The 27546-nt window shown below is 45.4% G+C and overlaps 2 protein-coding genes and 2 long non-coding RNA genes across 13 annotated transcripts in view; 2 read left to right on the top strand and 2 right to left on the bottom strand.

Annotated features, from left to right (window-relative positions):
- RNF183 (ring finger protein 183) lies at positions 1 to 15569 on the bottom strand. 2 transcript variants are annotated; one of them, XM_059925368.1, is made up of 3 exons: positions 15505 to 15569; positions 6064 to 6524; positions 1 to 1137 (listed from the first exon to the last, which is right to left on the bottom strand). In XM_059925368.1, exon 3 carries the CDS (start codon positions 1092 to 1094, stop codon positions 522 to 524), a length of 573 nt encoding a protein of 190 aa, XP_059781351.1. In that variant the 5' UTR covers positions 1095 to 1137; positions 6064 to 6524; positions 15505 to 15569; the 3' UTR covers positions 1 to 521. The 2 variants fall into 2 exon arrangements, with proteins under 2 accessions (XP_059781351.1, XP_059781352.1); XM_059925369.1 differs by lacking the exons at positions 6064 to 6524; positions 15505 to 15569 and adding an exon at positions 2171 to 2294.
- Positions 386 to 5400, top strand: LOC132367293 (uncharacterized). Its single transcript, XR_009503751.1, has 3 exons — positions 386 to 605; positions 3417 to 3920; positions 5174 to 5400. It is a non-coding gene; the product is annotated as an uncharacterized LOC132367293 (long non-coding RNA).
- On the top strand, positions 5789 to 19616 carry LOC132367292 (uncharacterized). Of its 3 annotated transcripts, XR_009503749.1 has the most exons (6): positions 5789 to 6383; positions 7160 to 7243; positions 8157 to 8253; positions 10454 to 10669; positions 18282 to 18496; positions 19355 to 19616. It is a non-coding gene; the product is annotated as an uncharacterized LOC132367292 (long non-coding RNA). The 3 variants fall into 3 exon arrangements; XR_009503750.1 differs by lacking the exons at positions 18282 to 18496; positions 19355 to 19616 and adding an exon at positions 11213 to 11608; XR_009503748.1 differs by lacking the exons at positions 18282 to 18496; positions 19355 to 19616 and having other exon boundaries at positions 10454 to 11608.
- WDR31 (WD repeat domain 31) overlaps positions 15654 to 27546 on the bottom strand; it is a 22142-nt gene continuing 10249 nt past the window's right edge. For 2 of the 7 annotated variants that reach the window (XM_059925359.1, XM_059925358.1), the window contains exons 4-11: positions 27018 to 27150; positions 25503 to 25577; positions 24641 to 24785; positions 24441 to 24541; positions 23183 to 23250; positions 22071 to 22212; positions 20340 to 20502; positions 17690 to 18167 (exon numbers count right to left, since the gene is read on the bottom strand). In XM_059925359.1, coding sequence (XP_059781342.1) covers positions 18007 to 18167; positions 20340 to 20502; positions 22071 to 22212; positions 23183 to 23250; positions 24441 to 24541; positions 24641 to 24785; positions 25503 to 25577; positions 27018 to 27150 — 988 coding nt within the window. In that variant the 3' untranslated portion in view covers positions 17690 to 18006. Of the gene's footprint in view, positions 15752 to 17689; positions 18168 to 19346; positions 20259 to 20339; positions 20503 to 22070; positions 22213 to 23182; positions 23251 to 24440; positions 24542 to 24640; positions 24786 to 25502; positions 25578 to 27017; positions 27151 to 27546 lie in introns of those variants that run through there. The other 5 variants (XM_059925362.1, XM_059925361.1, XM_059925360.1 and 2 more) reach the window with 5 other exon arrangements.

Consider the following 27546-nt stretch of genomic DNA (forward strand, 5'->3'; position numbering starts at 1 on the left):
TAAATGAATGCAGCCCATTTTTACTGGGACTGGTGGCAAAACATCCAAAGAGAAAACTGAAAGGGGAAGACAAACACATTTGCTCACAATTGAAGCTCACTCTCCAAATTTTTTAGCAACAAATAATAGAAAGAGCAACTCCAAAAAATGTGAACTGAGTTCAAAGCAGCTCCAGTAAGAAATGCAGCTTGCTGTCTGAGTGGGTCAGGTTCCTGGATGCCATCGCCCAGCCCTTTGGTACAACATGCTACTTAGCCCTGTCATCACAGATCTGCTTCTCGGCCCTTCCATGATCCGTGGTTCACACCCAGAGCTCTCTTTGTATCTTTTTCCATTAGCTTTCAGAGGTTCTTATTACAGTAGGACTCTCTCCGTTCCCAGAAGCAGATGCACAGCCTAGCCGATCCCTGGATTGTAAAAAAGAACAATACTACAAAGGAAGACAACCCCAAATGAGGCTCTGCAGTCCTCATACCCAGCAGCAGCCAAGAAAGGCTTGGTTCTTTGTCTGGAACAGATGCTCACCCCACACCCCCAAAAAACTGCTTGGTCCAAAAGATGGAGAAGATGAGCAACAGAGTGACACTGAGGATGACAGCCAGCAGGTAGGCAAAGATCCGGAACTGCGGGTTGTGGAAACACCCCCTCAGAGAGTCGTGGCTGGGGCTGGGGATGGGGATGGGGACGGTGGTAGGGGCCACGTCCTGGGGGCGCCCAGTCTGGCTCCCAGGCCCGGGGCCGAGTTCCAGCGTGTAGACCCGGGGCTGGCGCAGGAAGTAGCGGCTCTTGGGCTCGTCCTTGAGACAGAGCTGGCGGCCTTCCAAGATGACGTGGTGGGGCTCCAGGCGGAGCAGGGTGAGCACGGCAGTGTCCGTGGGCAAGTCAGTGACAGGCTGTCCGGAGGCCAGCACAGTGGGCTGGCGACAGAGTGGACACAGCAACCGGCGCCGGGCCGGAGTCACCAGGCTGAGGTGGGCCAGGCACTCCACGCAGAAAGAGTGGCAGCAGTCCAGCACTTTGGGGGTGTGGAACGTGTTGTTGAAGGGGTTCCAGCACACAGGGCACTCAGGCTCCCGGTCCTGCTTCTCCGCCATCCTCAGACCAGACACTGGGAGGTCTGGCAGGAGACGGGACGTCCTGGCAGAAAGGGAAAAGGAGCAAAGGAACACCCATTAAGCTCCGTGCCTGTACTTGGCCCTAGGCTGTGTCCTGTGGGTTGTTAAAAGGTATTATCACCCACATTTCACAGATGAAAAAACTTAGGTTCAAAAGGTGGAGTGAAATGAACTTACCTACAAAACCGAAATAGAGTTACAAATGTAGAAAACAAACTTATGGTTACCAGGGGGTAAGGGGGGGGACGGATAAATTGAGAGATTGGGATTGACATATACACACTACTATATATAAAATAGATGACTAATAAGGACCTACTATATAGCACAGGGCACTCAATACTCTGTAATGGCCTATATGGGAAAAGAATCTAAAAAAAGGATGGATATATGTATAACTGATTCACTTTGCTGTACACCTGAAACTAACAGGTGTAAATCAACTATACCCCAATAAAAATTTTTAAAAAAAAATGAAGCGATTGTTTCAGATCACCCAGTTCCTAAGCCGTAGAGTTAGGTCTGGTGCTACTGCAGCATCCCCTCTACCGGGCCCAGGCCTGAGCCACCCCACCATCATTGAGCTCCCGCTCGAGGAGCCGGCACCCTGGCTTTGGAAATGGATAAAAAGTGCTCCTTGTGCTGCATGTGATTGCCCTTGGCCTCTTGGGCTCCAGGAAGAGGGAGAGGAGTCACAGTCAGTGCTTCGTGCTACAGGGCAAGTATTTCCTTCCCTGCTGCCTCAGATCCTGACTAGCACAGAGATGGGCTGTGTGAATTCCCTGGTCTATCCCTCCTCTGGGAGCAAATGCCAGGCCCTCTCTCCCTCCTCCCCTTGGGCTGCAGGGCCAATCCTCAGAGCCCACTGGCCCAGCCTTTGTGCAGGGCACTGCACTGGCCTGGCAAGGGGGCCTCTGGGAAGGCTTTTCCCCTTGACCTGGAAACATGGAGAGGCCCCCCTGCCCAGATCAGCCCTTCCAGAGCCTCCTCCCAATATTTGGCCTCCCCTGGCTCCTCCTCCCGCCCTTTGTCCTAGAAACTCCCAGAGCACCCACCTGGCCTTCCTTGGCACTACGGTTGTCAGGCAGATTACCCTGAAGGGCCTGAGGCTCCAGCCTCTTCCCCTCCAGAATCTGCAAAGCTTTGGGAGACTGCCTTCTCACCACCAACCCCGGGGCCGTCTCCATAGCAGCGTACACGCAGCACCTGGAGCTGCCAGGTAGCCCAGGCTGCAGTCTCCCGAGCGCACCTGCCTGCAGCGAAGGCCAGAGAGCTGCCCAGGTGGCGAGTGGTGAGGTGAGGCACCAGTGTTCCCCTGGGGCGTGGCAAACAACCAACCCTGGAAGCCAAGTTATCTGTGAGATTGTGGGCGGTCTCTTCAAGACCTGGCATCCCTGGCCTCGAAAGGCAGGGGTGGCAATTTCCTTCTTCTAGATTGTGGAGAGGGTAAGTGAGCCTTCTGGGCTTCCTCTCTCCTGGGCCCTCATTTCTTTTCTAAAATGGCTGAAACCTCCCTCTCAAACAAAGGGGCTGCCTGCCCTGCCCTTCAATTGCTATGAAATTCACCTGCTGCACAGCCTGAAGTCTCTGAATACTCCCTGAATATCAGATTCAACAAGTCCTCTCCCATCCCCTTCCGATCACTTAATGTGCCCAAGGAGCTACACCCAGAACATGCAAGCCCGGCTGCCTTCTTTGTCCTTAGATGACACAGATGGTCAGCCTGGCAGGCACTGACCGCTGAGATCCTGGAGTCCAAGACTCAGCCCTCCCACCACCCTTGGGACTTAAAAGCGGGAGTCAGGGAGGAGGAGCACTCCAGCCCCACATTCCTATTTCAACCAGAAACACTTGACTTTTCTCATATTGGTCATTTGAACAAGTTGAAGACTTGAGCTTCTGAGGAAAAAAAAAGTTAAAAAACCTCTTCTCCATCCTAACCACTCACTTTGCAGATGGGAGGCAAGAAGTGACTCTCACCCAAGGTCACCCACTAGTTAGTGGTGACACCTGGACTTCCAGGCCACCACCATGCTGCTGTCAGAAAGGTAGAACCCTCACCCATTCAGTCCACCTGCTGGATGTGTGTTATTAACTGGATAGTGAGTGTTTGCTTTTCACTAGGAGATTCCTCATGGCCAGAAGTCTCTCATGGTAGGAATCCAGGAACCATGCAGGGGGGACCTGGGGGTAACGAGTCTCCCTTGTGCCCCCGATATGACATCATCTACCCTGACTGAGTTGGTGCCTGAAGCAAAACCTGCTTACATTCTCACCCATGGCTTCCTGGTTTCCTTCTAGACCCTAGACCTCTGTCACTGCCTCGTGACAGGGAAGAGGAAGTGAAGACATGCAGGAGGAGGATGGAACAGCTCTGGCTGAAGCTCGGATAGTTTGCCAAAGATCCTCACCAATGAATGCCTCCTTCTGTGGACGATTCGTCCTTTCTACGAGCAGTCATTGAGTTAATGAGAGCTCGCCACATGCCAGGCGCTGTGCTAGGCACTGGGTAAATAATGGGGAACAAAATAGACATGGTCTTTGACCTCATGACATTTAGAGTCTAGTGAGGGAAAGAGACATTTAATGAGTGATGGGCAATAAATACACAATTTTAATTAATACTATAAAGGACGCAAAGGAAAATGGGCTCAGGGGACTTGTTGCTTCAGGTGAGATCACCAGGGAAGCTTTCTCCAGAGAGGTGATATGAAAGCCAAGACCAGAGGATGAGAAGAATCCAGCCCTGCAGGGTGGAAAAAGAGCATTCGAGCTCAAGGGAACAGCATGTGCCAAAGCCTTAGGGTGAGAAAAAGCTCTGTCTTTGAGGAAGTGAAAGGAGGCCGGGTGACTGGGGTGTGGGGTGGGTCTGGATGGGGAAGTGGCTTTTAGGAAGAAGCCAGAGAGGCTGCCCTGGAGGCTGGGGAATGCATCTGGGTTTTATTCTAGGGCTGAGTGTGTGTGTATGTATGTGCTTGCCGGCAGGGTTGGGGGGTGGGGGGTGACCCGATCCTATTTCCATTTTTAAAGCAACATTCCAGCTGCAGAGCAGAAGACAGAGTGAAAGGGATGAGTGGAAATGGAAGACCAGTTAGGGGCTCTAGCCGTCGTCCAGGTTGGGATGGTGGGGCTTGATGCATGTGAGGCGTTGGTGGAGAAGATCCAAGGGATGGGTGAAAGATATCTTTGCAGATGCAATCAAATATACTTTCCAAGAAGCAGTGGACAGCATAGATTCTAGAACCAGGTTGTCGAGGCTATTGACCCCCAACACACTGCTTGTTAGGGCTGTGATTCCAAGTGAACTGTTTAACCTCTCTGTTCTTCAGTTTCTTCTGAAAAGGAAGCTAAAAGTGGTGCCTCGGAGGGTAAAGCTCTTAGACAGAGCCTGGCACCCAGTAAAGACTATATATGAGGTGGGTTGCATTATCCCTGCAAATGGATTTGAGAGAGAGGAAGGCTCAAGGCTGACTTTGAGGCCACGAAATTTTCTTCATTGAGCTTTGAGAAGCCCCTGAATTCCAGAGTGTGTCAGAAGCAGACCTTTAGTATTTATCAAAGGCCTTAAAATATACATAATCTTGATTCAGCAGTTCCCCCACTGGGAATTTATCCTGTGGAAATAATCCAGGACCTGTGCCAAGATTTGGGTAGAAAGCACGGCTCTAATGGTTAAAAATTGAAAACTGCCTAATTATCCAATAGTAGGACACTTATTAAATAAATTCTGCTCCATCCATACAAAGAGACATTCTGCAGCCTTTAAATGATGTGATAAAACATCTATTGATATGGAAATACGTCATGACATGTCATTAAGTGAAAAGAACCAGTAATAAAACCATATTACAGTACGATCTAATTTTTCAATATATGTGTGCAATGGAAAAAAATGTGTGGAAAAACAAACACTGAAATGTCAACAGTGGTTATCTCTAGGGGTAAGTTTATAGGTTTGTTAGTTTGTTTGCTTTTAATTCTCTTGCCTGAAAATTCTAACTTTATTGCACTAAGCTTGTATTACTACCCTTAAAGATCTTCCCCTCCCCACAAAGCAGACTTCCATTCTCTGAAGTTCCACGGCCAAAGCTGTAAAGGGATGCTCAAGAGGAGGGATGATCACTGTTGAATCAGCACCTGGGCCCTTATCTGCCGTGGTCACCTCAGGCCTTGTCTGTGGTTTCAGAGTCTGTCTCCAGGAGGGACTCTGGCCACTTATCCACCAACGACTCACTCTCAAGCCAGGACATCCCAATACCACCCCAAAGACATCGCCTCAGTCTGTGACCAGGTCAGTCAGCCAAATATCCATTGTCTGTAACATCACCCCAGTACTTTCAACCTCCAGAGGAGAGAGGTGAAGAACTAGCATTTTTATAGGACTTCCCAGTTTACAAAGGGCCTCAGTCCTGGCCGGGGTCTAAGTGTGGTAACTCACATCTTGATGGTATAATTTGCCTTTTACAATTTTTTTTTTCCATTTGCATAGACCATTTGATTCTGTAAAACCACCCTCTGAAGGAAGCAGGATCAGGAGTCGACAGTGTGCAGCTATGGAACCAGACTTCTTTGCTGTGAGGTCTTAGACAAATGGCTTAACCTCTCTGAGCTTTGTTTTCCTCTGTAATATAGGCTAATGATCTCACCTTATGAGCTTGCTGTGAGGAAGGGATAATGACTGTTATGTGCCCAGCAAAGCACAGCAGATGCTCAATACATAGGTAGCATGCTATTTTTACACTCATTTTATAGATGGGAACATCAAGGCTCAGAATGGTGAAGTGACTTGCCCAAGGCTTCACGGCTAAAGAATGGCTGAGCTTGAAAGATGATCCCAGGAGCCCTGCCTCCCAGGACAGCATTCACCCGGTCGGTCGGTGGACGATGCTGCCTCTCAGGATGCAGGGCCCTGTGACCCGTCCCTCCACGACCCTCCCTGGTTCCTTACCTGCTCCCTCAGCGCCTCCTCCACCTCCTCCTGCTCCTTTGCCTAGCACGGCCCTGCAGCATGTGCTCTGGGCTCTGACTTCTCCCGGCCTGGTTTCCAGGCAGTTGTGGGCGTGCCTCATTTGCATGGTCTTCAGGAAGCTCTCGGCCAGCTCTCCATCTCAGGTTTTTCTCTCCTTCCCTCCGCTGCCTTTGGACTGTCTGAGCCTACCAGGGACAGCCTGGAAGCTTTGGTTTCATCTTCCTCCTGTGAGTCACTCTTGCCTTCTCTCTGAGGGGGTCGAAGTCCACTCATCTTTGCAGGCCTCTGTTCTGCACCAGGTTGGTCTCCTGCATCACCTCTGACTGCACCGCCTTGGCTCACACACAGCCTTATGGGCAGTTGACAGGCAGGCAGGTTGTCTGTGATGCCACTTCTGCCCCTCGGTGCAGATCGATCCTTTCCTACTCTGCGCCCTGCAACTAAAATACAAAGGGCACTTGCAAAATATTGAGAAAATTATTTAATCCAAAAGGAAAACCATTAGGGGAGAGTCACTGAAGCATAAGCCTGAAGAGCCTGGGTTCTCAATCAAGTCAGGTTTCTGGGTCAGAGTCAAGTCCTCGCTCAGAATCCAGACTCTACTTACTAGTGATGGAGACTTGAGCAAATTAATTTCTCTAAATATTATTTTTCTCAGCTGAAAATGGGCATAATAATTTTACCTATTTGATCCACAGGTTAAATGAGATAATGCATGCAGAGATCATAACACAGTGCCTGGTACACAGTAACATGCAGTAAATGTTAACTATTATTAAGAGATGATCAGGCAAATCACAGAAAAAGAAATACAAGTGGAAAATATATGTAATTGTTCAACCTCATTTATAATTAGAGAAATTCAGATTTAAAATAAGATACTGCTATTTTTCCTATCAGACTGAAAACATTAACATAATATTAGCTAAAACCCGCTACTATTATTAAAAGTAATAATAGCAGTTTATGTGCTTTATTAAATGCTTCTGATCTGGGACAATGAATCCTCCCAACACTCCCACAAGGCACAATATGGATCACATAAAATAAATGACTTGTCCTTACTCTTCCACAGATAAGGAATCAGAAGCTCAAAGCAAGTAAGGGGTTTATTTGCCCAAGAGCTCATGAGAAGCAAGTTAAAGAGCTGGGACTGCAAGTATGACTCTGAAATCTGTGCCATTGCCTCACTGTCTCCCAAAAGTGTGTTCATACGATCCATCTTTTGTTCCCTCTCCTATTCTCTGTACATATGGTCCTCTTCTTTTATTCCTTTACTGACCGTTTAAATTGGGGTTTGGAGAATAAACAGAAATAAATGTATTTTATGATGTAATCAAATGCCCTAGTCCCCTTATTTTGTGTTTTAAAATTTTTGTTTTAGAAGAGGTAATACATTTGCATGTTCAGCACGAGAGGTTTCATTTTGCAATGAAAATGTTGTTCTCCCAGCTACCTAATTTCCCTAAAAATTAAGGAATTATACTATCAGTTTCTTGTGTATCTTTCCAAAGATGCTTTATGAATACACAAGCAAAACTCCTATGTCAAAATGTCTATGTATTCCTATTCCTCCTTTTTACACAAATGTGCATTTGGTATACATGGTTCTACACTTTGCTTTTTTCACTTAACGATGTATCTGAGATATCATTCTGTATTAGTGCATAAAGAGCTTTTTCAGTTTTTTAATGGTTGTATCATATTTCATTGAATGGCTGTACCACAAATTACTTAACCATTCCCTTATTGATATAATCCCTTCATTTGTTGTTGTTTGTTGTTGTTTTTTTTTTTTTGGCCTCTCCTCAAGGCATGCGGGATCTTAGTTCCCTGACTTGGGATTGAACCCGGGCCCCCTGCAGTGGAAGCGCTGAGTCCTAACCAGTGGACAGCCAGGAAGTTCCCCTAATCCTTTCATTTTAAACATATAAATATTGTCTGGAAAAATAAATGCCAAAATGATTGCAGGATTTAGATTAGCCTTGAATTGTCTGAAAAATAGCTGTGTTCTTTGGGAAGTTGTAGATCCCTAACAAAGACCTCTAAGCATTTTTCCTCTTTCTGAGCAGGAGACAGAGGGATGCCTCAAGGCATGACCTGGTGGCCTGGAATTCCCTCTCAGCCCTAGAACGCCGTGCTTTCCAGTATCACTTCTGGTTAACTAAGGTTAGTGAGAATTCAAGACACTGATTCAGCCCGAAGGATCTGGTTCGTATTTGAGAGTTTGGAAGCCATGCTTTCTGGCAACTCACGCAAACCATGAAGAAGTTTATATACTTTTACATAATAATATAATTCCCTGGAAGTATCCAAAAGATATGTGTGATATTGTGATTTATAATAAGAAATATTTGGCCTTCATTCTATTCCTGGCCTGGGATTGAACCCACGCTCCCTGTGGTGGAAGCGTGAAGTCTTAACCACTGGACCACTAGGGAAGTCCCTTATTTAAAATGCTATTGCAGAAGAATTTTTATTGCTCTGTGAAAATGGTCACAATATACTATAAATGGAGGGGGGCAAAGCAGTTACAAAACGTTGTAGGTATGATCCAGATTTTGTAAAACAAAATTTATATATAAAGCCTGAAAGGCCATGAGACAAAATGTCCCAATGGTTATCTCTGCGTGCTAAGTTTACTGGTATTGCCATTTTCTTCTTAACTATATTTTCTAAACTTTTATTAATAAATATGTATTACTTTTGCAATAGAAAAATTCACTTGGAAAACAAGGAAGTCTGAGTTTTCTGCAACCCGGGAATCCAGAACTTAAAAAGAAGCAAGGAGGGTGTGTAAGAAATCAGTCAGGGCATTGCAAGCATTGACATAAAAATAAAATAACCCATGGCCCTTTCCCGGGTCACTGCTTGTCTAGTGAGCAAATGCATTATCATTAATATCTCTGGGTGGTCAGGGCTAGGGAGTACTTTGCAAACAGTGGAAAATTTTCTGGGGAGATACCCAGGAGAGATAGTGAGCCATCTCAGGAATTTGAGAGTTGAACTAATTTAGTTCATGCTTCGGAGGTGAGGTCAGTCAGCTGGAAAAGCACCTCGTCTAAGCAGTACCTTGGAACCGGGTGAGTGAAGAGTCATGAGACTTGGTGGGGCCCAGCCAAGGTCGGGAATGGAGGCGGAGGGTGGCATGAACCATGTGGGGAGGAAGAGACAGCAGAAGGCAGTAAATGGGCAGTGGAGGATGGAGAAAAGACGGTGACGAGGCAGGTTTTGGTCAGGTGATCAGTGTTGAGCGAGCTCCCACCCCCGCCAAGGGCACGGGGCAACTCTCCCTGTGGGACACCACATTGTTATCACTTGGAGCCATGCCTTAGGCTTATCCGGAGGCCAGAACAGTCCCAGCAGCAGAGGTATCACCTGGAGATTGGTAGGAATGCAGAAGCTCAGGCCCACTCCAGACCTACTGAATCAGAATTTGCATTTTCACAAGATCCCCAGGGGGATTCAGAGACACACTGAAGTATGAGGACTAATTTAGGAAAAAATATCCCCAGTATATGCTCCTTGACTCATCCCGGGTACATTTGTCTTCAGGTTCTTAAAGACTTCTCAAGGATCTGACACCAGGAAGAAGATGTCCCAGGCAGGGCTGGGTGAATCTCAGCCTGGGAATGGACACCGTCCCTCCCTCCCCATTTCCTGTGTGCAGCGTCTGAGTTTGTTTAACATGTCACAATCCTCATACAAAACCCTTAGGGCCAGATGTGTTTCAGAATTCAGAATTTTTCATATTTTAGGAAGATAATATGATGCATTTACCATATACTAGTGAGACCTGAGGCAGCACCTGGTAATCAAATGCATTAATATTCTGCAATTTATTTTTTATTTTATTTTATTAATATTCTGCAATTTATTATAAAGATTGATACCCAAAAGAATAAGCACCATCAGGTCAATTTTGGCACCAAATTTAATGAAAAAAACCTTTGTCTCCAGAACGTGGGGATTTTAGCATTGTGGATAAGGATTATGAACTGTTTTATTATTTTATTTTATTTTAAAAATGTGTCAATTGAATAAATTTAGAAACACTGATATAACACTATTTCCCACCCCTCGTTTACCTCAGACTTAGCAAGACCTACAGGATCTAGATATTCTTTCAAATATAAAGTAGTTCACATAATTCCTTTCATCAAGCAGGTCACATCTGGCATTGTTATTCCCAGATCAATTCAAGGCATTCTGTGAGGAGTGATTGGATTTTGATGAAATTAAGAATTTATCCCAGATAACATCAATGCGAAATGTCAGAGCTAAGGCTGGACCCCAGGGCCTCCAGCTCCTGGTCCTGCGCTTTCCTCCTCTCCCTTCATCTGCCTTCCCCTCCCCTCTCTGTCCCCAGGCAGAGGGTTCCCGGCTGAGGACACAGGACAGCAGGCCTCCTGCCCATGCCACCTGGTGTGTTTAGAAACACAGAACTGCAATTGGACGGTTCTTCCTCCAGCTGGGCTGTGAATGAAGCATCTTATCTTCCAGTCCCCCAGACTTGCCGCCACATCAGGGCGGCAGTAATTGCCCCCTGAAGGTCCTTGGAGTGAGTTGGGCCAGGCACAGCCAGGTAAGTCCTGACACTTACTCTGAAGCCTTTCTCCACGTGACCCCTGGCAGGAACACAGTGGCAAAAAGTTGCAAGAGGCCGTTTGTACAAGGAAGGGCCAGGGCAGTTTCCAGGAAGGTCTCAAAGGCCTTCTCCAAATGCCCGGAGAGAAGGCTCCTGGGCCAAAGTCCATCTCTGCTCTTGGAATGCTCAGCTTGCAGTACCGGCAAAGGGATCCTTTCACGGGGCTTTTAGTCGAAATCAGGAAGCCGGGCCCCTCCCTCCTCGCTGGGTTCCCGGGGCCTCATGGTTTGCACTCTTCTCTATGGCACTTTCTCATTTGTGCTCGTCTCTACATCTGTCTAGTTTCCCTTCTCTCATGGGAGTTTAACTTTTATTGTAGTACATGTCCAATATGGAAAAATTAGGCAACTCAGATGAATATAACACTGACACTTAGGAACAATGCTAGGCACTATTCGAGGGGCTCTACCTGAATCGTATGACATCCCTGATGACAACTCTGTGAGTAGGTGCTACCATCATACCATCTCCATTTCACAGATGACGGCACTGAGACACAGATTAAGTCTCTTGCCCAAGGTCGTGAGGCTAAGAAGCGGCAGACTGGGATTTGAACCAGGCATGGTGGTGCTGGAGTCCACGCTCTAAACCCAGGCCACACTGCCACCTATAAGGAGAAAATAAACTCACCCAAAATCCTACATGCAGAGATGACCACTGAAAAAATAAAGCTCAGGATCCAAACAATGTGAAGGGTCTAACATAAAGCCCTCTCCACAATAAATAAGACTGTAAAAATAACATCTTCTGGATGAGAGGCAACTCAAAGTGGTTTTTGTAATTGTATTATTATATTCTTATTATCACATGGTTCAGACAAATGGGTCATAGAATCTTCAGTATGAAACTTGAATTATGGTTTCACAATAAGAACTTTTCTACGGATGGTAATTAGAAACAAAGAAAAATTCTTTCTCGACAAAGGTATGTTTATCATAGCCTTTCAGTGTATAGCCTTTCAGTCTCTTTATAAGTATTTTAAATGCAAAATTTTTTCATACATTATTATAAAATATGTCATACTCTAGGTACTGTTTTGTAGCCTTTCCGCTTATCTTTCCACATCATAAAATAGTCTTCTACAACCTTTTCTTCAAAATGAAAATAGTCTTGTTTTTGATCATAAAAGTGACAAAGGAAATAACAAATTTATGTATTTGCTTGTAGTATATGCATGAAATGTCTCTGAAAGAGTACATTAGATGCTGGTAACACTGGTTACCTCTGGAGGGAGCCAGATGGAAGGCAGACGTGGATGAGAGGGAGACTTTAATGTATAAACTCTTGCACTCTTGATTGTGACTATGTGAATGAGTTATCTATTTCAAAAATAATTAAGTTTTTAAAATGAAACTGATTCATCCTCATTACAAAAATAAAAAGGCATAAAGTAGAAGATAAATTCATCTTTAAACTCAATACCCAGAGATAACACTGTTAACATTTTTGCTCTATTTCTTCCAGACCTTCATCTATGAATGTATAGACATATGTGCAGATATATTTTTACCAAAATGGGATGAGGCTGTATGGGGCTGTTTTGTCACCTGTGTTTTTCACATAGGGTGAATCATGGACAACATTTCATGCAGCCCCATTTTAAATGTGTACAAGGTTATTAGTCATGTGAAGGTGGCTGGTTTCCAAAAGACTATTTCTGGATGGACTGAGAGTCCAGCACCTGGACATGCAGTGTTACTTGACACCAGTGTTATTTTATTGGAAGACTCATGAAATTATGATTGTGAAAGTAGTTTGTGTAGAGCATATAAGGTTTCACTGTTAAAATTCTGGCCTCTTAACTGGAGGTGTCAGGAGGAAAGGTAGAATCAAAACCAGCTGGTCCAGCTTCTTTCTAATGTTGGCCCGTGGAGCTGACACTTCCCTCGTACAGTCTTCAACATTTACCCACTCATCTTTAAACCTGAGGTTTGCAAAGTTTAAGAGCACAAAGTGTTAGCAAGGGTATGGAACAATGGAAACTCTGCTGAAGGTCCTCCACAGCTGGTGGGAATGTGAACTGTGACAAACTTTTTGGAAAAGAGGTGGTATCTACTAAAGCTGATCATGCACTCTACCCTGTGGCCCAGAATGGCCTCCCCTGGTTATATAGTGAATACGATGCCTGCATATTTCACCAGATGACATACTAATGGAATGTTCATAGCAGCACTAATTATAAGAGCCCCAAACTAGAAACACCCATATGCCCATCAGTAGTTAAATGGATAAATTATAATACTGTCACACAATAGAATACTATCAATGTCAGTCTATCTCACAAACATGTTGAGCCCAAGAAGCCTGACGAAAATTAAGAGCATATATTGTTTCACCTAACTCTACTGCTGGGTAACAAACTGTCCCAAAACTTAGTCTTAAAACAATTTGTTTTTCATGATTCTGTGGGCTAGCTGCGCACTTTCTCTTCTGATTTCATCTATGGCTGCATTCAGCTGCAGGTTTGGCAGGGCTGGAAGGTCCAAGGTGACCTTGTTCACATGTGTGGTGGTACGGGGTTCTTCTCCACAGGACCTAGGTCACTCCCTGACGTGGAAGCCTCGGAGTAGCATTCCAAGAGGGTGAAAGTGAAGCTGCAAGCTCTCCCTAAGGCTGAGCCTCAGACTTGCATAGCATTCGTTCTGCATTCTGTTGGTCAAACCAAGTCAAAAAGGCCATCACAGATTCAAGGGCTGGGAAAATAGATCCCATCTATTAATGAGAAGTTACTTTGCAAAGGGTCACACATACAGGGATGGGAGAAGCTTGTGGCCATATCTTCCATCTACTACAATATGATTCTACTTATATAAAGTAGAAAAGCAGACAAAACCAATTTATGCCGTTACAAATACCTTGGCAGATAGTTCTGAAGGGGAGTATGAGGGAGGCCATCTGCGTTCCTGGATGTATTATACTTCTTCATCTAGGTTACTAGAGTGTGTTCAGTTTAAGAAAATTCATCCAGCTATAAACTTAAGACATTTGAAACTCTGTGATGGCTAAACTTGAATTAAAAGTTTATATATGTGTGTATGTGTGTGTGTGTATATATATATATATATATATAGTGGCTTAAAAAGAATGAAGTTCTCTTTCAAGTCACAGTACAGCTGGTCAGGCTGCTGGAACAGCTCAGCTCCTGGAGGTTATTTGGGGCCCCAGCTTCCTTCTTTCTTGTTGTTGCATCATCTTGTCCTTATCTGAATAGCTGAAGCTGTTGCTGGCAGTCTGCATCCCACCTAGTGGGAAGGGACTCAGAGGGGAAATCCTGGACAAACGTACTCCTTTTGAGCTAATAGCGTGGAAGTTACATCACTTCCACTCACGGTCCACTGACACCAACTTATTCTTATGGCTGTGCCTAGCTGGGAATGCTGTCTTAGCTGGACTGCCCGTGCCAAGAAGTGCCCATTTCAGGAACAACTAACAGTCTGCTGTGTTTTAATGATGAAGCTGTTCTTTGATAATTATGCTTTAAAAAGGCTATTCAGAAAAAGCTAAGTTCCTTTATCTCAGTGTTAAAAGATTAAAAAAAACAAGTGGGGGCTTCCCTGGTGGTTCGGTGGTTCAGTGGTTAAGAATCCGCCTTCCAATGCAGGGGACGTGGGTTCGATCCCTGGTTGGGGAGCTAAGATCCCACATGCCGCGGGGCAACTAAGCCCCCTGCGCCTCAACTACTGAGCCTGCGTGCTCTAGAGCCCGTGCGCCACAACTAGAGAGACGCCTGTGCCGCAACAAAGAGCCCGCGCCCTGCAATGAAAGATCCCGTGTGCTGCAACTAAGACACGGTGCAGCCAAATAAATAAATAAATATTTAAAAAACAAGTGACCTGAGTTCTATACTTGCCATTCCTGTGTCAAAATGAAGGCTGTTACAGACTGAAAACAACACGTCTCTCGATACCAGTGCTGAAAACACACATCTGAAGGTACATTTCTGCTGCTACCGCTAAAAGATCGGACATTATTTCTGTTTCAGTGACAGTAAACTCAGAACTCCTGGGGAACCTTCTTTAATAATCACTGTTCAGGAAGATAGTGATAATGGGGACTTGTCTGATACTTTGGGGATACTGATGATATTCACTGCATCACAGTACTTGCTCGTAGCTATTTTAAAGAAAATAATCACTCTTTTCCAGGTTATTTTTAACCTCAGTAAAAATAAAGGTCCTCTTATAAGATAGTGTAAGCCACCAAAAAATAAATAAAAAGGTCATTAATAATCACCATGCATTTTTCCTTAAATATATAAATATTTTCAACTTATATAAGTAAATATATAAATTTTTTAAAAAATTTAAAATATAATTGGCCAGATTCCAAGGGTTTATATACTTTCCTAGAAAAAACTTGGACTTCCCTGGTGGTCCAGTGATCAAGACTCCACGCTTCCACTGCAGGGAACGCGGGTTCAATCCCTGGTAGGGGGACTAAGATCCTGCATGCCGCGCACCGCGGCCAAAAAAGAAAAAAGAAAAAAAAAAAAGAAAAAGTCAACTGTCTTCGGAAAATTCCTTTATATGATTTTAGAGGAATAGCCTCTAAAATTAAGTGTTCAATGCACAAATGAATGCATTTTAGCAGCCTGTATCTTAGGTGCTGAGAGTACCCGATTAGAGCATGTAAGACTGAAAAATCCTATAATACATTTGGATTTATTAACCTATTTTCTACTTAAAATGCACGGATAAGGAATTTTTATATCAAGCATGTGTAGAGTGTAGGGAAACATTTATTTATTTATTTATTTATTTATTTTTATTTACCTTTGGCTGCGTTGGGTCTTTGTTGCTGCATGCAGGCTTTCTCTAGTTGTGGCGAGCGGGGGCTACTCTTCATTGCAGTGCGCGGGCTTCTCATTGTGGTGGCTTCTCTTGTTGCGGAGCTCGGGCTCTAGGTGCGTGGGCTTCAGTAGTTGTGGCACATGGGCTTAGTTGCTCTGCGGCATGTGGGATCTTCCCGGACCAGGGCTCGAACCTGTGTCCCCTGTGTTGGCAGGCGGATTCTTAACCACTGCGCCACCAGGGAAGCCCGGGAAACAATTTTATTGGTAATAGAACTGGGCTACTTCATCAGAGCCCTTCTATTTTCTCACATATGTTCCCGCTGTTCCCCTTTCCGGGGACCCCTCCCAACCACTCCCTTGGATTTTCTGTCTTCCTTCTAGAAGAAAGGCTCACCTGTAGCACTAATAGTTCAGGATTTGCTAGGACTTTCCCCGAGACACCTGTCTACTGCTCCCAGGCACCTGGCCAGGAGGATCTCCTTGGAGCCAAAAAGTTAATAACTGGTCCAGAAAATACACAATGTCATGGCCTACAAATTTCTAAAATGAACTTTGAGACATCATGCAGAGGCAAAGGGGTGAGGAGGAAAGTCAGGCAGGCCCAGGCCCAGATCTCAGTTCTCCCCTTCTTCCCCACGCGTGTAACCTCGGGCAGAGGACTGGATGTCCCTGGGCCTCAGCTTCCTCATCTGTGACATGGGAATAACACAGCTGCAGTGAGGATACATGTATTCAGCCACCTGTAGGTGCTCAACAATGCAGCTTCCTCTCCCACCACCCACTTTGTCCTTTCAGAGCTCTAAGATCCATAACTTAGGGAATCACAGGGAAGCTGAACCATGGCTAAAGGTTTAGAAAATACCATCTAAGGAGAACGGGTGAAGGCGTGGTAAATGTGTTGTGTGAGCGTTTAGTCTGGACAGAGCGGGCGGTAAGGACTTGTGGCTGCCATTTGTAAGCACCCACTAGCTTGCTTGGCATTTAACACAGTCGAATCCTCGGAACAGCCCTGTAAAAAACGTCTGATTATGAAGCTCCATATTGTAAGTGAGGAAACTGAGGTTTTATAACTTTCCCAAGATCATCCAGCTAAATGGGGAAATCGAGAGTCCAATTCAGGTCTGACGCTTTGCACGAGCTTAAGATTCTCCTGCCTCGTGACTGGAGGGCAGCATGGGGGAGGTGGCCCCAAAGAGGAGCAGGAGGGGACGAGGAAGATGGCTGTCAGCCACTGGTATCAGGGACAGGCAGGGGCCAGAGAGGATGAATGCTAAATCTTTCTTTGGGACTCATCAGAAAGGGACTCTCCAGGCCTCAGCTGCCTTAGGTATGGACCTGCCTGACGGCAGGAGTGACTGTTTCCTGGAGGAAAGCAGGCTTGTGAGCACCAGGCTGGGGACTGAGCTCCCGGGGGCCACACAGACAGAGCCGAGCATCCTGCCCCTCCTCACCGAGGGGGGCTCAGTGGCTGGCACAGTTGAATCCATCTTTCTGCTTTTTTCTATATGTTCCATTGTTGTTGCAGAGATTCCCTTTGCCTTATTCTGGCCATTCCCCAGAAAGAGTTATATAAAACTAAGTAAAAATGTTAAAATATACAAATGCAATTTTTTTAGCCTTCATCTCTCTGTTTTCTTATCCACGGAACGGGTTTGATAACTCGTCTAACTGTGGGCGAGGCGCTGCGGTGGTCGGCCTCCTCACGCCAGTGCAGGTCTTGTGTTCGTGTAGCCCTTGCACCGGTCTAGGGATTTGCCGCTTCCCCTCTGCGACTACGCCGAGTAGAAGCCAAGGCTTTTGCTTTCTTGCCCTAACTTTGATTCTTCACATTGCTGAGGGGCTGTGATTAGAGCTTAATCTCATGTCAACAATCCATTTCCTCCATGGAGCTGCACTATTCTTTCCCATCTAGATAATTGCGAGGCAACCAAAACTGAGTTTCTCTCTCCGCTGCATTTTCTTCTTTCGTGGAGACATGGAAAAGGTCAGTTCAATAGACTCAGACCTGTGTTCTGACTCTCACAGACAGAGGCCTATCACTCTTATACCTACAGGTCATCATTCCAAGCCATAAACTTTTTTTTAGAGAGAGATACACATTCCATAGACAGAACGCGGTCTGTCTCAGAAGGCGAGACAGCCTTGGGAGAAACACACGCCACGGACAGAGTGTGGGCCATCTCAGAAAGCGAGAGGCCCGTAAACTTTTTTTTGAAGAGCAGTCCCCAAAGCTCACTAAAAATTGCATTTGGATTTAACTTAGTTTGAGAACCTTATGGTTGAGTCCATATTTCTAATCTCTGCACCTGATTTTGAACCACTAGACTTAAATTGACTTCTAACACTGATATACCTTCCAAGGGAGCCTAAGCAAAGAACACCAGTTCCACATGGCCCTCCCAAGAGAACATGGAAAAACACAAAGTCACACTGAGTAAGAAGGGGCCACAGTTTGCTATTGTCCAGTGAAGGTGTCTTGGCCTCAGAATCCTGCCACTTCCTGCAGTTCCAGCCCTCGGCTATGGTCCACCCTGAGTAAGCGAATTCCTCTGCTGAAACTTGCACACAATAAGGAGACGGTGTCAGCCACAGCCAGGGAAGTCAGAGGTCCTGATCCATCCAGAGACAAGGTGAAAAGGCAGGCTGGGGAGGAAGGGGGAACCGGCACGTTAGGCCAAGAGTGCACATATCGTGAAAGGCAGTGTCTTTGTAAGAAACCCCCAGAAATAAAGCACGTGCTATGTGCCTCTAACCCAGATGAGAGAGGCACTGCGTGCCTCAGAGGAATGTGCACCAGCGGGGCAGTCAACCCCAAGACGTCAACTCTAGAGAGAACGGCACGTGGACCCAACAGGACATACACCACCTGGAAGTAGGTTGGACAACCGGGGCCTCACTGCAAGGCCACGTTAAAATGCTACCCGCAGACACCTGCCCAGAGAACAAAGCATGGGTCAGCGCAGAGAAAACAGGTAAGAATACTGATCTTCAGCTGCTGGCTCCCTGGGGTCTCGCTCCCTTCGGGACAAAGGACGGTGGGGGACCTGAAGGGCAGTCTGAGGCTGCCAGCTGGCCCAGGCTCCTCCATCTGCACCTTGCAGGCTGCTCTTCTGAGGGCTACACTTGCATGCCCGGCAGGCAGCGCAGCGCTTTCACACCTGGTCCTCCCTGGTCGCAGGGTTTTGATCCCTGAATCTAGAACAGCTGCTCTCCCCCTCCTCCCACAACTCACGGGAGGGTGCAGCCAGGCTGCGCTCACTGTGGAAGTCTGGCTTGTGAGCCACTAGACGTGATCCCATATCTTTTCTCTGAGGGAGCGACCCTATCCTCCCCTGCTGGGAGCTGAGTTTCTGGGAGATGACTGTCGAAGGGATTTGGCTTGAGGTTCTCTAAATTAATGTTAGTCCTGTGTCTGGCAGAAGCCAGTGTCCAGGACAGAATAGCACGGAGGCAGTGGGGTGCTGGTAAACTGGCTTTTTGGAAGGAAAAAAAAAAACTACCTTCATTCATAACATTTGCCAGTTTTCATGGTGTAAATACTCCCACCACGACCATATTAAATATTCCTGAATATTTAATAATCAGCCAGTAGGAGCTGGTTCCAGCGCACCACTGCATTGAGGACTCTGGGCAGCTTGTTCCCTAAACATCTTTTTCTCTGGTGCTTTGAAGTGTCACTACCTGCGATCCCAAACCTTAGCTGCAGAGTCAAGAGAGGGCAGAGTCTTTCTGAGACTATCCTTACCCCACTCCACGCCCTCTGAGCTAAGGCTCTCATTTTAGTCCTTGAAAATGAATTTTAAAATGGCAATTCTTGTTCTCTTTTCCAGACATTTTGAGCATCACAAGTTAAAACCAGATGAGGAACTTCAGGTAGAAAGAATAAAAGAATCAAAATACATTTGAGCTCTCAGGAACGAATCTGTACAACATGATACCACGGGTTACATGGTGACAGCTCCTAGCAGAGATTGGACAGAGATTCTGGCCTCCTGGTGTCATCTCTTTTTTTAAAGTTTATTTGTTGTGATTGTTTATGAGCTATTTCTATATATATATTTTTAAATTTATTTTATTTGTTTTTGGCTGCGTTGGGTCTTCATTGCTGTGCATGGGCTTTCTCTAGTTGCGGCGAGTGGGGGCTACTCTTTGCTGTGGTGCGCGGGCTTCTCATTGCGGGGGCTTCTCTTGTTGTGGAGCACGGGCTCTAGGCACGTGGGCTTCAGTAGTTGCAGTGCGTGGGCTCCTAGTTGTGGCTCGTGGGCTCTAGAGCACAGGCTCAGTAGTTATGGCACACGGGCTTAGTTGCTTCATGGCATGTGGGATCCTCCCGGACCAGGGCTCGAACCTGTGTCCCCTGCATTGGCAGGCGGATTCTTTTTTTTTTTTTTTTTTTTATTTATTTATTTTTGGCTGTGTTGGTTCTTCGTTTCTGTGTGAGGGCCTTCTCCAGCTGTGGCGAGCGGGGGCCACTCTTCATCGCGGTGCGCGGGCCTCTCACTGTCGCGGCCTCTCTTTGTGGAGCACGGCTCCGGACGCGCAGGCTTAGTAGTTGTGGCGCACGGGCTTAGTTGCTCCGCAGCATGTGGGATCTTCCCGGACCAGGGCTCGAACCCGTGTGCCCTGCATCGGCAGGCAGACTCTCAACCACTGCGCCACCCGGGAAGCCCTTGGTGTCATCTCTTCACCACTATGGGACTGGGCAGTGGCAGGACATGGGTGGCTTTGTATATGCTGAGCAATGGAAGAAAGAGTTTCAAGGAAGCCTGTAGGACTTCATGTATCTTTGAGAAGCATTAACAGCAGGCTCCTTACCTCCACTGTCTTGGTTCCAGATCTTCACCTTGCAGTCATGCGATGAGGTAGCAATCACAGGCATCAAGGCTAATGCTCTTGGTAGAAAGACACAGGATGCTACAGTCTGGAAGTGCCCCTCGTACTCACAGATTCTGTTCCGCGTCTGCCTTAGGTCCCACAACTGCAAAGTAATGACAGAGGCTGGCTCACACGTACATATTTCCCCAGCTTTAGACATGCTTCAGTCACTGATATCCTCTCCCCGGCGTCTCATGATGCACCTATTCCCTCCACTTACCTCCTCACAGACACCCTTATCTTCATCCATCCCATCCACACACCCAAGCATCCAGCCATGCAGTGACTATTTCAGCAACAACTATGTCTCAAACAACCCAGGTTAAGGATGTGCCAGAGGGTTGTTGCCTTCATTATTATCATCATGGTTAGTGAAAGCTCCAAGTCCTGTAGCACGATGGGACAGAATGGGGTTCTTCTATGACAGCTCAAGAGCTGCCTTATATCAGCCTCTTGGCATCTGTGGGTCCTGTGGGGCCCCATAGTTAGGAGCACCTTCTCATAAGTAAATACAGGTGCAGACCTTCCGATTTAATGCCTAGACACTGAATCTTGGTATAAGAAGACTAGATTCTATAACAAGGGAGATGATAGTCCTGCCAGACCACTCTTGTTGATACAAATCAGACCACACCTGGAGAATAATGCTCATAGACAAGAGCAAATGGAATTGTGCCCAAAAAATAATGAAATCACTGGACACCGTGTCATCCAAGGAACAATTATAAGAGCTGGAAATGCTTAGCTTGGAGAAGAGATACTACATCAATAGCCTGGGATTCAACACCTCAACCTACCATTTACTAGAAGTGTGGTCTTGTACAAGAGATTTCAACTTGCCATGCCTCTATTTCCTCATCTGTAAAATGGGAACTATAATAATACCTATCTCACAAGGTTGTTTTAAGGATTAAATGAGATAATGCACTATAATGTGCTCAGCCCAGTGCCTTGCACATAGTAAGTGTCCAATAAAATGGGAACTGTAATTGTCCTATTTGGATTATAGATAAGCCTTTTAACTGATATTTTACAATTAGAAATACAAGGTACTGGGAATTCCCTGGTGGTTTAGTGGTTAGGACTCTGTGCTTTCACTGCTGAGGGCACGGATTTGATCCCTGGTCGGGGAACTAAGATCCTGCAAGCTGTGTGGTGCAACCAAAAAAAAAAAAGAAAGAAAGAAAGAAAGGAATCCAAGGTACTTTGGAGGAGCCTAGGCAATCTATCCCAAAATTAACTGCAAGGAAAGGTATATGGGTTAGGGATGGGTGGGCCCTCAACCAACACTAGAGCTCCAAACTTCCTGAAGAGCTTGAACTCCTTTACTGTGACCACACGTACAGTGGGAACACACTTGGTTCTTCAAACAGTCCCTCCCCTTTCTAAGCTCTGTTGGGAGTAGGGACATTAATAGGCTGGTTCTGTATTTAACACCTTCCTATCTTGACTCTCATCACATTCCTCTTTTCTGCGACCAATGCAGAGAGCTTAGACAATGGTGGTTTCTTGAAAGAAGTGTCTGGCATGCAAAGGATCACTGACAGTATGCACTTGGAATAGGCCTGAGACATTAGTAGAGCCTGCCTGTGTAGCCCCGTACAGGCATGAAGCCAGAGGAAGTCATTTCTCATCAGCAACCAAACACCTAGACCTTGCACAGTCTCTCACCGTGGCTTCACAGCCTTCCCCTCCAAAGCCGCTGCTGCAGGAGATACACTTGTGTCCATCCTCACTGACCTCGCAGTAGGTCTGGATGTGCTGCTTTGCGGGAAATATATGAGCTACCTGCAGCCCCCGACTGTCCCATAATCTGAAAGAAATTACAGCAGGGAATGGGTTTATAGTAAATGTGCTGAAAGGCACCTGTAATAGCCTGCTAACGTCAAAGTCTTGGCTCTTTGCTGCTTTGGCCAGTCAGAATGGAACGCCGTGTGATTTACCTAAAAACAGCAACGTGAACCAGATCAATCTCAGAGACTCCAAAGCTGGCAGGAAATAACCAAACTGAATGACATCTGAGTTCTTTCTATTTTGAGATCTAATTAACAGGAATTTAGACCAAATATCTTAATTGTACAAGTTAATTTGTTAATTTGGTCCTTTGGGATACTACTTTCAACAGACAAGAGAATATTTCTGTGTCTGTGATTTAAAAAATTTTTTTAAAGATACTTATCATGATGGAGAGGAGCAGTCATCATTCCAGAATCAGATACAAAAGATTTACAGGTCTTGGCCAACCTGAGCCATGGGGTCTACTGGGACTGTTTTGTTTTGCCTCTTGTCTCATTTTTACCTCTTTATCTCCTTCCTACCATTTTCTAAGTAGAATCTCTTCTGAGATCCAAAGTTTCTAGTCATGCTTTCTAGTCTAAGAAGGATTTACTTCATCTGACTTGCCTGATGGTGATTCTGACCCTGCTCCACAGGGAGGGCTTCACCTGAGGGCTGAGTGATTGAGAACATATGAAGCCAAGCAAGGGCCACTTGAAGGGGTGGGACGAGTGAGTGACTGACTCTGAGGTTACTCTGAACACGTTTCCACAGTGGGCGCTGGCAGAATCAGCTGCTTGGAAACCGGCCAGAACAAGCTGACCTCCTGCCACTCAACCTCTATCCACATGATCCGTGGGGCCAGATCAGAGAGACCCCAGCACTGGCGAGGGGCAGAGGGGTGGAAGGAGAAGCAATGTGGAGAAGCAGAGTAGGAACAGAGTTATGTAAGCATGGGAGCCACAAACCTTCACCAGAAACACTTTCTTGCTGCTTAGTAAGCCCACCTGATGGTTTTATCTTCAGAGGTCTGGAGTATATAAGGTTCTCTGGGGACCCAGCACAGGTGAGTGACCTGGAAGAAGCAAAATTTTCAAAACTTCTCCATACCATGTCATTCCTCTGCTGTAATTCCTGTAAGTTTCGCTAAATAGCATCTCTGCCATCACTTCTCAAAGATGCTGAACCTAGCACATCTGACTTAGAGGGATTTTATGTTTTGCAGATTCCCACCAGTCATGCTCGACCTGCAGTTCCTAGGTTATCAGCAGCAATGGAAGCAGCTGGGCCAGTTGTGAGCCCAAAAATGCATGCAGGCACTCTTAGAGTGCCTGAAACCCAAACACCACTGGCTGGGTGGCACCTAAGGAGAGCAGCCACTGTTCTAAAGTGGGACCAATGAAACCCTAGCTCGAGGCCTCATAGGGTTCAGGAAGAGTGTTCTTGTTTTGCTTTATCCCTGCAGCCCCTGCTGGACAGATATGAAACAGTTTTCCGAACAACCCAGGGTAACACGATTTTCTTTTCTTCCAGAAACGTGCACAAATATGGAGGGGCACAGGGCAAGCACATGTTTCCATGGGCAGTTGTCTTCAAAACTGGAAAAGATGACTATGACTGACATTTGACAACCACTAAAGGACATTACCATGTCAGGTGATATAATTCTCCCCATTGTATAAATGAAGACACTGAAACTCTAAGTAAGTTTCTTGGGGTAGCACACCTAAAAAGTAAGGAATCCATGATTTGAATCCAGGTATGACTGACCCCAAAGGCTGTGGAGTTGATATACCAGTTTGCTACCAGAAAACACTGGTCTTCATAAGCAGAGGAAATTACACATACAGCAAAAGGTCATGCTTATTTCTCTGCATAATGTTACATATACAGAACACACAATAAGCATAAACTGTGAGCTCCTGGAGCCCAGGGACTGTGCCCTGGGTCACTAACCCTGCTTCTGGCACAGTATCGGGTCCACAGAAGATATGGAATAACTATGTTTTGAAGGAATAAGTGAGGACACCATTTAAAACTCCAATATAAACTAGTGGAGTTGTTCTCTGGGGTAGAAGAACTTAAGAGATCATCTAATCCGATAACCCTGAGAGGCCGGGGTCTGACAGAGAGTTGGGGGGTGAGCAGTAATTAGGACCCAAGCCTCTAATGCCTGGTCATGCGTCTCCTGATCTCTTTCCCAGGCCCTTCCTCACCCCATGCTCCCTCCTGCTGCCCTGCTCTGTACCAAGTTTGAGTTCGTACCAGGTTCCTGGAGACTGACGCTCTCTCTGCACACTGTCCAGTCCCCACGTCCCACAGAAGCAGGGTGTTGTCACGAGAGCCAGTGCACAGCTGTGATGTGTCTTTGGAAACAGTGGCAAGAAGATGGTCCATGAGATAGGCCTGGAACAGGGCTTTTCAGAAAGTACAACGGTGTTGGGAAGAGATCAGCTTTACCTTACCTGGACTCACAGCCAATCCAGTGACCACCATGGTGTGGCCGGAGAACTGCTGCCTTGGTTGTGAGGAGCCTTGCAAGTCCCACATCATGACCGTCTTGTCGCGAGAGGCACTGAAGAACTGGCCTGATTTGTGAATACAAGCTATCTGCTCAAGACAAAAAAGCTCCAGTGTGTTTGTTTCATTGGACTTGAAAATGGGAAAAAGAGCTGGAGATAAGAGTGCTAGAGCCTGGAGTTCTTTCTCAGGCTGGTTCCAAATGCACTGTACCTGGTAGGTAAGTATATTCTGTGCTATGTGATTGTCGCTGATGCCTAGTTTCATTATGATGCAGTTTGCATCTGAATTTTTAGTTCATTTAGGTGGGCTTCAGAGAGGCGAGTTATATAAATTGACATTATCATTTTCTCTGGAAGCTCAGTCTACCCTGTAATGCTCTTTAACAAATTAATTTTTATTTAACTGTTGTTGGCTTTTTAAAAATTTCCCCAACTAGACTAAAAGGTTCCTGAGCATGGAGAGTTTGTCATTTCCCTAGCTATAGTAAACACTCAGTAAGCCTTCAATACAAGACCCTGTTAGGCTAGGATATGTCAGAGAGAGTTAATCTCAGCTTTCTCTATTTCTCACTTGGGCTATGAAGGACTTAATAATGAAACAAAAATTGTGTCTACTATACCTGTAACAATAGCTAAGTGAATGGTTTGCTCTGCTTTTCCTGGAGTAGGGCTTCACACCATCAGATGAAGCCCCAGCATTTTTCCTTAACACTGAATATTCAATCACTCTTACTACCTAGAGCTATTAGACATTCCTTTATTCAATTCCAAATTCCCTCCATGATAATAATCATATGACAATTACCTTCGTGATTTCACGCTCATGTCCTTTCAACCTTTTCACCACATTTCCAGTTCTCCAGTTATAGGCCACAACTGTCTGCAGAGAGTCATTAGACTATTTTAGTTGAACTGAATTTTAGTTTAACTGAAACAACAAGCCTTTACCTCATTCTCTACCTAATTTCTCCCTGTCTGTCAAGGTTTTATTGTTGTTCGGTCCTTATGCCCCCCTACTTTGAGTTCTTCTGTCTCTCCCCAAGCCACTGGGCCACTCCTCTGAACCTTACTGATGGGTTTGGGATAACACTCCCCTGGGGGAACTGATTTAGGTTGAGGTTCTTCTGGTTGTAGATCCTGAAGGAAAATCTACATGGGATTAGATTTTTTTCCCTAAAACTGTATCATACTTTTTTTTTTTCAAATTTACCATCTTAATCATTTTTAGGCGTACAGTTCAGTAGTGTTAAAAGTATATTCACATTGTTGTGAAACAGATCATACTTTTTTTTTTTTTTAATTTCAAAAAATCTCATCCATAATCCCATCTGCCAGAGAGAATCATTGTTAAAATTTTCTTTCCATCCTTTTTTCAGGTATATACTTTACTATTTTATTGTATTTCTCCCCCTAAACAGGATTTCAGAGCATTCTCTGGCCCAGTCTCTGTAGTTCATTGCTAGGGAATAAGGAGCGTGTTAGCACTTGACCTAATTAAATCCCAGTTTCTTAATCTGCAAAACAGAGGATAATCCTTCCTCTATCTACCCCTCACAGGTAAGGATCATATAAATAAAATTTCATATGTCTAAGATGATATAGATGTTAAGACAAAATGCTGCCAATTAAATGGTGATATCATCAATTTTTAGATGCATCCTGATTTCAGAGGTGTTAAAATGTAGAAACGTGCATCTTAGAATCAAGGAAATACAGTATGAAAATGGAATTTGAAGATTCTAAATGGCTACTGAAAATTAGAGGCATTATTTATTACGAAATAATCAACATTTTTGCCAGCAAGAGCCTAGGTCCGAGTGCTACAATAGATCCAAATACGAGGGAGAGAAAGCAAAGAGATTTAAAGTGACAATGGGAAGAATCACGATGCACACCAGTGTAGACATTTTGGCAACAGAGAGGCATAAAAGAGACTAGAAGTTTCCTTTTGCTGATAAATAACTCCTGTGTCTGCAGGTAGGTTACAAATGGACAGGCTGGAATAATGATACTTGTCATTTATAAAAATCATGTGGGTGGTCTGGCAGAGTACCAAGCGTCTTACCATTCAGTCCTCACAACGGTCCTGTGCAGTTGGCGTTACTATCCCCATTTAATAGATAAGGAGACTGAAGCTCAATAAAATTAAAAGACTTGTCCAAAGTAAACGAAGTTGCAGAGCAGGAATTTAAACCCAGTCTTTCTAACTCTAAAGCCCATATTTTTAACACTACTCAACGTTGCTGCCAGAAATGCAGGGTTCCCTTCCCTTCCCTTCTCTGCAATAAGCTGGTTCCCTGGGAAGCACTGCACACCCCACCTTATCTTTTCCTCCGGAGACACAGAGGTCTGAGTTCAGAGCAGCAACAACAGAGACGGTATCCACGTGAGCTGGGCTATACTCTTGAAAAGCTTTAGTTTGAATTCTCTCGTCTCTAAATCCATCGGGCCTGCTAAAGAGAGGATGGAGAATGAGGGGCCCAATGGTATAGGGTGCACAGTGGAGCAAGGGGAAGAAGAGTGTGGGCTATGGTAGGAATTCAGGCCAGGCTGAGGAGAAAGATAGAAAAGGAGTAGAGAAAGGAGACATGCTGACATCACCAGAAATGGTATTATTAACTCTGTAAATGCTCAGAATGAGTGAATGACTGGAATCTGATAAAGGAAGAAGCCCAGAGTCTTTGCTCACTTTAGAGATGATTCCCAAAGATGTAGGGCCCCTCTCTCTGTGGCTGCAGACACTATCTACTAAGATGTTTCTTATCCAAAAGGAAACAGACCAAACTGACTGTTCAGGGAAGGTCATCAATGATGGCTCTGGGCCTTCTCTTTCTTTAGTGGAGAATTGT

This window comes from Balaenoptera ricei, chromosome 6 (assembly GCF_028023285.1).
Source record: "Balaenoptera ricei isolate mBalRic1 chromosome 6, mBalRic1.hap2, whole genome shotgun sequence".
In the NCBI taxonomy this organism is placed as follows: Eukaryota; Metazoa; Chordata; class Mammalia; order Artiodactyla; family Balaenopteridae; genus Balaenoptera; species Balaenoptera ricei.

What these genes read in the sequence shown, in the direction of transcription:
- RNF183 (XM_059925368.1), bottom strand. Translation starts at nt 1,094, where the DNA reads ATGGCGGAGAAGCAGGACCGGGAGCCTGAGTGCCCTGTGTGCTGGAAC.